The following is a 9,752-nucleotide window of genomic DNA, read 5'->3' as shown; positions in this document are numbered from 1 at the left end:
ATTTTATCTCAGTTATTCAACTTTAAAAATTTCAAAAAATTCACTTAGATTTCTAATATACTTTTTCTTTTATCACAAAACATATTATCTTTGTTGTGGTTTAATTCAAATGATGTATTTTATTTTAAAAAATACAAACCTCAATTTCATTAAATCAAATAGTTTTTAAAACAAACATTTAATTATTTCTACTATTTTTAAATATTTTATTTATTGTTTAATTTTTTATATGATATGTTTTACTCCTAATTTTAAGAACTTAATCATACAAATCCTTAATTTACTAAGTAGCATCAAAAGTTTATTTTTTATTTTTTTTATTTTCTTTGACCCTTAGTTTTGTTTTTTGTTGACAAATTTTTTGTTCTTTTTCAACATTGTAACTCATTTGATATCTATCAAGTTTATTCAAATTTTCAAAGTATTTTTTTCTCATAACAACCTTGATTACATTTTTTTCCAACCGTGAATTATATTTCAAGACATAAAATCTTTAATTTCGTAAAACTGTCTCATTAGATATAATTATTTGATATTTATTTAATTATTTATAATTCTGATTTAATATTTACTCAATTATAATTTTTTTCAATACTTAATATTGAAGAAAAAAATATGTGTATTATTTTAATATTGAATTGTTGATAATGTCAAATTTAATCTGATATGATTATTATAATTTTTTGTAAATATTTAATTCATCTTAAAAGTAATATGGAGGAATTAATGAGTATATATATTATAGAAATGAGGAACAAGAAATTATACGCTCATTGGATATATACATGAATAAAAAAGATAAATTTTTAGTCAGAAACTGAAGATGTTGAAATCCGCCTCAATTCCTAAGTGGAAACCTCTTTTTGTGCCTTCACTCCTTCTAATCTTATTAAAAAAAACAATCGTAAACTGAGACTGTCATAATATTGGGAAACCCATTCTGTTTTTGTAGAAGAAATCGTGTAGCAGTGGAATATTTGAAGGCTTAATCTGTGATTAGTCTTTTGCTAGAGGAAATATATGGATTAGACAAGTTAATATTGTACGTATTTTGATTGCATACATTAATCTAATTTGAAATCGAAGCATGAATATCCTAAATTGTACTTCCGACAAGTTTTGGATTAAATTAAACACGTTTGATTTGTTTTAGACTTTCCGATTACCTGCTACCTTTTTTTCTAATAGCCATATACAGTACATTAGTAATTTAATTCTCTTTACTATATTAATTTTGTTTGATTGGATGAATATTACATCATTTGGTATTCGATTATTTTTGTTTCTCCTCAACAGAGTTTGCTTTGATGGAGTAATCCACAACTGCCTAGAATTGTCCTTGTGACAAAAATATGGCTCACACAACAAAGAAAGGTATAACTTGGTATTTCTTTTCAAAGATCAAAATCCATAACTGCCTAGAATTGTCAATATAACTACTTTCGTTTACAGTAAAAGAATGTTCAATGATGAACCTTGTTGAAAATGCACACCCAATCAAATGAATCTTATGGAAGACTCGCACACAATCACACTCACACCAAATCAAAGAAATCATAACGAATGAGAAGTGGACAATCAGAAAGCAATGCTTTGGCCTCCTTGGCTAGAGACACATGTGGCAAGGCTTCAAGTCAGGGCTTGTAAGCATCGCAGCTTTCTTGCATAGCTGCACCATCAAGCACACAGGTCGGACTTCGGGGCAATAATTGCAGACTCCTTGGCCAATAAAATTCTGATCGGAGAATTATCTGTTTCTGCTTCATTAGTTTGTAACATTTCTGCACCATCTCCTAAATCCAAAATTAACAATACAAACATTAAAGATGCAAATATAAATTATAATTTATCACACTTCCGTGTCTTACTATAACGGCACTTACAAAGTTTATATTCTTGTGGAAACAATCTGATTTCGTGTCTTCTACACATTGATTGTTTGCCCATAAAAGGGCAGCTGCTGCTATTGTGGATGGTGAAAACACCAAGAAATCCATGACTGGTGAAATGTTCATCCACGTTAGTACTCAGCAGCCATTAAGATATTGCAATAAAGTGGTAACGGGTAAAGGGTAAAAGTTTGTTACCTAGACATGTTCTGATAATAACATCTGAGACACGAGAAACGGTGAAACTTAAATCACCCCATGTGGAAGCAGACCATGAAAGCTTGGCAATGAAAAGATGGACAAAATCAAAAGGGGTTATAGGGCGCAATCGCCACTTGAGACTGGCCATAACCAAAAGTTCCATCCTTTGAACTGTTTTGGGCTTAAAGAGGAACTTAGACTCGATCACTTGTAGGTCCAAAAGAAGTGGCACTTTGGTTTCTTCCATTTTAGCTGCTAGTGAAAGACAAGCAACTGATAACAGCTGCAGAGGCCATGCTTTATCATGCTGCACAAGTATGCCACTTTGTTAAAACACCCATTGTACTGATATTTCATCAATCATACCAATTTGAAAAGAAATTACTATACCATCAAGGTGCGTGACAAGAGGAAACGATCGAGGTAATTTACAGAAAGATAAGCTGTCTCAGGTCTAAAACTGTAATAAGCATGCACCTGCAAATTGAGACTAATATCACTATCAAAAAATAGTTACAATGTAAAATCATGTTTAAGTGCTTGGAAGCATGCAAGCAATGTATGCACCTTTAGGATCCAATTTATGGCCTCTTCTCGAGCATTAACCAGCCATGTTTTGGGAAGCTGTCCTGTGGACTTTGTTTGTTGCTGTACTTGGTCATTTTCAGATTCTAATAAGCTCAATAGACAACTTTCATCACTGTCTCCCCACAGAACATAATTCAACTTCAAAGCCTCATCAGAATCCTCCAAGTGAATCACTTCGCTAGTTACTTCACTGCAATACAAGTCAGGAGTTTGGTGGCTTGTGGACTCGAGCGACATGGTAATTAAGAGATGTATAAGCGAAGAACACAAGAAATGAACGAGTACACTGTCAATCATATATACCATTGTTTTGAATAATGAAGCCAATTTGTTTGCACCTGACATCGTACATGCGAAACTCGACCACCAGCAATTTTTGTTTCTAATTTTCATTTTGGGTTAGAGTGGGATGCATTCAATAAGGCAGAATCTAAGGGGCCATTGTAGAACTTCACAAGAAGCTTCGTCATCAAGAGCTGCCAAATTTAGTGGGACCAATCTAGAGCATCGATACCTCTGTCAGCTCAATGGAGTTTGAGTATGTTCAAAGATATACATACACTTGTCGGATTTCCACGTGATATCTTAACCTGTTGAAGAGATTGTGATTGTTTTCTACAAAACATTCAAGCAAGTTCCTCTGTCACACTTCACTCCCATGGGACCACATCTATTATTGTTGGCCAATTACGATAAGAGAAATGCTATATACACAGTCCGATGTAGTCATGCAACTACGTCATAATTTCATTTAATTTTCGTCAAATAATTTTATTTTTATAAGATAAGATTATAAACTATAAAACTCGAGTGTCGTGTATTATATTATATATTATTTTATAGTCAATTAAAATATTATATTATATTGGTTCAATGTTCAATAGTTCAACCATTGCTAAAATTAACATATCAAATTTATATTAAGAACAATTATAATAATAATTCATAAAATGATAATTTGTAAACTAATTATAAAATTTTAATAGTAGATTTAGAAATAATTAAGATAGTTATTTAAATTATATGGCACCCAAACATATAACTATCCACTAGTAGATGGTATATAATATGCATTCTTCATTTAATATAAATTATTTATAAAAGAATTTTCAAATATATATATATATATATATATATATATATATAATTAAAGAAAAATGATATAGATATGTCTTACTCTTTACTTCTTATTTAGTTGCATGTTTTCGTATCAAATATAATTATAATAAGATATGATAAATCTTTAATAAGTATTTTAGAATATTAAACTTTTACTTATATATATATAAATTTGAGGAGATTAAATATATTAAAATTTATTTGAATGACAAAACTCTCTCTTTTATAATTATGATTTATTCTATATACAAACAAGCAAGATAAAATAGAGGTAAGATATACATTACAAGAAAAGAGATTATTAGCTATGGCATAACTCTTAAAATTTCGTAAGTAACTTTGTGTTATCTACAAATATTTACGAACACAAATTTGTAAGTAAAATGATCTTAAATGTTAAAAATATTATTTTTATTCTATATTTATCTTTTATTTTTAATCTGATATTATTTTTTATTTGTATTTTAGTCTTAGTTTATATTTAATTTATTATAAATAGATGATTCTATCTGTATATTTCATACAAAGGAGATTAATTCATAGATAATTTTCATTATATTTAACCGTAAGTAATGTTATCTACAAATTTATTCGTAAAATGATTTCTATATAGGAACAAGGAATTCTATGTCCTGAACTCCTCGTTATGAACATCTACATTTACAAATGAAAAAAATAAAAGATTCATTTTACAAAACTTATATGAAAGAAATACGGACAAGTGTGTTAATCGCTACATAAAATAAACTTTTGAAAAACTTTTAAACAAACAGGTCTTACACGTTTTCAACTTATTCATCGGCCAATTTTACTTTTATAGCATTGATGAGTAGGTAAAGATTTGAGTAAATAATTTTTATATTTATTTGATACATAATATAAGGATAAAATGATTCAAAAATATAAAATTTTGTAGTTTTTCAAAAATAAAAAATAAAAAATAAATAAGATAATATTAAATAAATGTAAAAAAATTTAGGTACGTCAAATAATAATTTCTTTAAAGATTTTCTTCCTATATAACTTTTGCAAAGGCTTACTCCATGGTAACTAAGGATTGAATTTTCAATAAAAACTAAAAAAAGTAGTTGTTGATGGAAAAATTTCCATTCAACACATTCATAGTTTGTCTCTGTCAACTACTGAAAGCAATTACTTTACCATAAAGAAATAAAAATATATATACCTTGAAGTGGTGTCCATTGTGGAAACGAACAATAGAGTGAAAATATATAATCCTTGAAGCGATCATCATGCATATAACATAATCCAGCAATGGGCACCACAAACGACTCATTATTTTTCTTCTCTTCCTCATCCCCGTTCCCTTATTCCTCCAAAGGGCCTTTAACATCAGCATCATCAGAGACCTTATAACTACTATGCCATTCAAACCTCCTTCCTCTTCAACCATATCTTCATCCTCTTCCTTTTCCAATAGCTCTTCTTCCAATTCTTCTTCATCAGAATCATTGGAATGGTGGGAGTGGGAGGAAAGGTTTGCGAAAGGAAACCCTATATTAGATAAATTTGGCACATTTGATTTCGTGTCTTTGGCAATTGAAACAGAGAGCGAAGATATAAATGCGAAAAGAACGAAGATGTGAGAATTGTGACCTTTTCTTCTTCTTTTTCTTCACCTTTTTTTAGTAAGTGTGCACCATTAGGATTCAAAACCCAGTAGGAAGAACCCGATTGGGCAAACAAGTTCAAAACAATGGGAAGATCAAAGCTTCAAACTCACATCTGAAAGGTTTAAACCTTTTGCAATGCATCATTTAGACGAACTTGTTTCGTTCGCCGTCTTAGCGACAATGGAGAAGGCGTGCAGGTCGAAATGAAGCTCGTCAGCGAGTAGGTCATAAAAGAGCAATGGACTTGAACGAAATGATCTTCACATTGAAGTGGTTCTCCTTGTCGGAACTTCCCCTCACGACAGCGTGACCCCAGTGCTGGTGCGACACGTCTTCCACCTCTAAAATGGTGGCTTCCAATGCTGACTACAACTTCATTCTTATCTTGTTTGCTCTTGATAGGATCACGATGGCTCCTCTCGAACCTAGGTAAAAATATGGGAGTGCTGTTAATTTAGGGTTTGGGGAACAAGGAGTTTGCGGAGAGAAAAATTCTGAAAAGTGAAAAGCTTTTTAGAGAATGACGGGTTAAGCTGTTAATAGGTAAATTTTTTTCCTTACCTATGAATCCATAGGTAAAATCCATATGAAATACCTATTTAATTACGAATTCAAATATCTATAGATAATCTTTCTTGTAATGATAATAAACATTAATATCAATATAATTACCACTTCACACTCTCATAAATATATAATCATTTAATACAAAAACATTCACATTTAAAGTTGACATATTTTTAGACAACAGAGTAAATAAAAAGCTATTATTGAATCAATTTTTTCAAAATTAAACTAACCTTTAATTGCATTTCAATTATTATTCAATGTAATTTATTAATAACTTCTTTAATATTTGTATTAAGTATGTTTGTCAACATAAATTAACATTTAAACCTATTGTAAATATCAGTGATAAAACCTAATTTCAATTTTTTACGCAAAGTAGTTAATAGTATTTAGGTATGATAAAGTGAGTTCTGATAGAGTTTTTATTAAAATTATCAAAACGGGTAACATGTCTCGACCCAGTTCAGTCTATCATAGGTTGATCACTTAGTGAGTTACCAATCCGACTCACTTATTAGTTAGCTAAAAAAATTTGAACCCGGCCCAACCCACAATGGGTTGGTTCACTAGCTCACTTAATTATAAGTGGTTTTTTTAAAAAAAAAATTGTAAATTTTTCAATTCAAATCTAAATTAAACTCGAAAGATAATTCAAAATAATAAAAAAAAAAAATCATACAATCCAAGCGTAATCCGAAAACAAGCACAAAAGGTGAATAAACAAGTTTTTAATATTGATAATTTTTGTATCACTTGTCCAAGTATAATATTAGAGTCTTGAATGGATAAATCTATAATATTTTTCTCTCTTAAAACATTTTTTTATCCTCATCTACAATATAATAAAAAAATACTAACTAATAATATTGGAACACAAAATAATAAATAATTAAATTAAATTAGGTGAGTTCAACCCGACTCACCACGGGTTCAAACCAGATGAGTCGGGTTCTAAGTGAGTCGGGTTGAAAACTAACCCATATAAAAAATTATATTTTTTTCAAACCCAACCCGGCTTAAACTCGTGGTAGACCGGATTAATTATGGATTACAACCCATTTTGACCGCACTAATTTTTATTATCACACTTTAGTCAATTTCACCTAACTGTCAAAATAATAGGCCAAAACATGAACGAGAAAAGTAAGCCGACTCAACCCACTTTTTAAATTAAAATTAAAATTAAAATAATTTAAAATATTAATACTTTTATGTTATATTATTTGAAAAATGTAAATATACAACAATGCTCTAACTTAAATCATTAAAATTTATATATTAATTATAATAAAGTGTTTAATATGACAATAATTATTTTATTTTATTCAATTAGAAGCATTAATTAATTAATTAATTAAAAACTTAAAAAATATTTATATAACTAAATATGTTTTTAATATATATATATATATATATATATATATATAAATTTAAAATTAAAAATCACAAAAAAAATTTAAAATAGTTGGCAAGTTAACCTACTAGTTGGCCAAATCGCTTTTGAGAGGTTAAGATTTTCGACCTGTTTCTATATAATGGGTCAGTCTATCCTATTATGTTTTTGCCATACCAACAAGATATGCCAAAATAAAAAGCCTTAATACAAGAAGATTCTTTAGCTTTTTTAGACCTAATATCTTCATCTATGTAATATGACGTCTTAATTCTTTAATAAGTTTTGTACTTAACATCTATCACTCATCACACACCCATAAAGAGTTACAACACCTCTGAAATCTAATATAATCAAACTAAAAAATCTTTCACCATTCCAGCATAAATTTAACACCCATACACATTTTTTTTATGACATAAAAAATAACTTAACGTGAGATCTTCAATATATCCAATATTTGAAGCATGAAACTTAATATTTGTGAGCAGTTCAATAATAATCTTATAGAAAATGACACGATAGATGAAACAAATTTTGCTAAAGTAAATTTTAATGTCATTTTAGAAAATCAATCTTAGAAAATAATGTCATAAAGTAAAGTTTATATCCTTTATTATTTTATTTTTACTCACATTTAAAACACGTAATCTTAGTTTTATTAAATAGTAATTAATGCTAAATCCATTAGGCTAATTGAACTTCTGGAACTATTGATTAAAATTAGGTTTTAGCCTTGTTATATATGTCTAAATGTATACATGTCCTCTAAACATTATAACATGTTTTGTACAATAAAAAAAAAAGTGAAGTTATGCAACATCTATAATTGGTACAGTGATAAATAGTTTAGTAGACCCTATGGACAAGCTAATAATTTACATGCTCTAATGATTTGAATTCAATCTTATTAATCTGCAAACCACAGAATTCTTTGCAAGTAAACAAATATCACGGTATGTTCTCACAACAACTCATAATGTAACGACCTAGAGAATATATATATATATATATATATATATATATATATATATATATATATATATATATATATATATATATATAATATAGATGGATTTAAATTAAGGAGAAAAAGCTTTTCTTTATTTTATAAAGCTTATAACATAGCAACTTTATCAAGTATTATGCAGATTTCTTCTGAACCTCATTTTCTTTCTAAAAATCTTTTTCTTCCTCTCTGTTTTATCTCTAGCCTTTACACTCACTGAGTCATTGTATGTTTTATTTGGTGGTGCTCAAGTGATCACGACGCAGAGAGCTTCGACTTGATCCGATTAGAATTTCATTCTTCAGTCGGTAAGTAGTTTTCTCTTCTTCTCCGTTGTTTTGGAGCCTAGGGCAAGTTTCATATGCCTAGTGTATCCTTCTTTCCATTTTTCCTCTGTTCATTCTAGCTCTAAGAGTTGTTTCCATCACCATTTGGTGATTAGTAGAGTGTTGCGGTGCCCTTGCTGTGTAAGGTGCTGTAGAGGAACGATACTGTGAGCTGTGCTGTGAGAACCTGATGTAAGGGGAGCTAGAGCCTTGTTTTAAACTGTGTTTGTGCTATAAAATTTGTATCTATATGAGTAATAAATGAAGTTTGAGAAAATTGTTATGTTTGAATGTATGATAGTTATGAAATTGATGATTTTGGATAAGTATGATGTTGGTATGTTTGGAATGGTGTGTTTGTGATGCTTAAAAACTATCTTGATTATGCATGGTGAAGTTGTTTTGGTGTTTAAAACTGAATGTACAATGGTTGGAGTAAAGATGAATCAACTGCTTAGGGTTTAAGTTCAAAAATAGGGGCTTGATGGGTGAGTTTTGAGGTGGGTGTTGAAATGATGAAGGAACTAATTTAGTACTGTTATGTGATTGTATGGGGCTTATTAGAAGTGTTAATTTGAGGGAAATATGTTATGGGACAAAGAAGAAGGTTCATTGTTGAAGTTTTGAAGTATTGTAGTGTAAAAAAGAGGTTTTGAGTAGTGAGAATTGGTGGTAGGCAGTGGGGACTGGTTTGAGCAGTTAGGAGATTGTCATGAGGACTATGATGACTTATCTAAGGATTTAAATGAAAGAAATCTAGTATAGAATCGTTGGAGTCAACTTAGAGTGAGTTTCTAGGCACTTTCTGTCAATTTTGAGGTTTTACATGGTGATATTTTGAAACAATAGGGATGAGAGAAATTTGAGAGGTTGGAGGGTGCTAACAAGTGTATATAGACTTGGTTATACAGTTGTTTTGCTAATAGGGAGGTTAGAAAGTGTAGAATTGAGTTTGGGTAGCTTAAAGCAGTGAAATTGGGTTTTTAAGTGTCAATTTGATTTGTAGTTTTTACAGAGTTTTCA

At 29.6% G+C, this 9,752-nt stretch overlaps 1 protein-coding gene across 1 annotated transcript; it reads right to left on the bottom strand.

Annotated features, from left to right (window-relative positions):
• Nucleotides 1-1,370: 1,370 nt before the first annotated feature.
• On the bottom strand, nt 1,371-6,017 carry LOC106766270 (cyclin-D1-1). The gene is made up of 8 exons (XM_014651011.2): nt 5,993-6,017; nt 5,193-5,312; nt 2,982-3,060; nt 2,658-2,868; nt 2,481-2,567; nt 2,088-2,397; nt 1,884-1,999; nt 1,371-1,793 (listed from the first exon to the last, which is right to left on the bottom strand). Exons 1-8 carry the CDS (start codon nt 6,015-6,017, stop codon nt 1,635-1,637), a joined length of 1,107 nt encoding a protein of 368 aa, XP_014506497.1. The 3' UTR covers nt 1,371-1,634.
• Nucleotides 6,018-9,752: the final 3,735 nt, after the last annotated feature.

This window comes from Vigna radiata, chromosome 7 (genome assembly GCF_000741045.1).
Source record: "Vigna radiata var. radiata cultivar VC1973A chromosome 7, Vradiata_ver6, whole genome shotgun sequence".
Classification (NCBI taxonomy): domain Eukaryota; kingdom Viridiplantae; phylum Streptophyta; class Magnoliopsida; order Fabales; family Fabaceae; genus Vigna; species Vigna radiata.
This window is presented reverse-complemented; position numbering and strand designations above follow the sequence as displayed.

Bases quoted from the DNA above. Each gene is read 5' to 3' on its own strand.
- LOC106766270 (XM_014651011.2), bottom strand. From the start codon at position 6,017: ATGGATTTTACCTATGGATTCATAG. The intron at 3,061-5,192 runs GTTTGAATGGCA...AATGAAAATTAG, and splicing joins TATGGTTGAAGAGGAAGGAG to AAACAAAAATTGCTGGTGGT. The intron at 2,398-2,480 runs GTATAGTAATTT...ATACTTGTGCAG, and splicing joins TCTTGTCACGCACCTTGATG to CATGATAAAGCATGGCCTCT.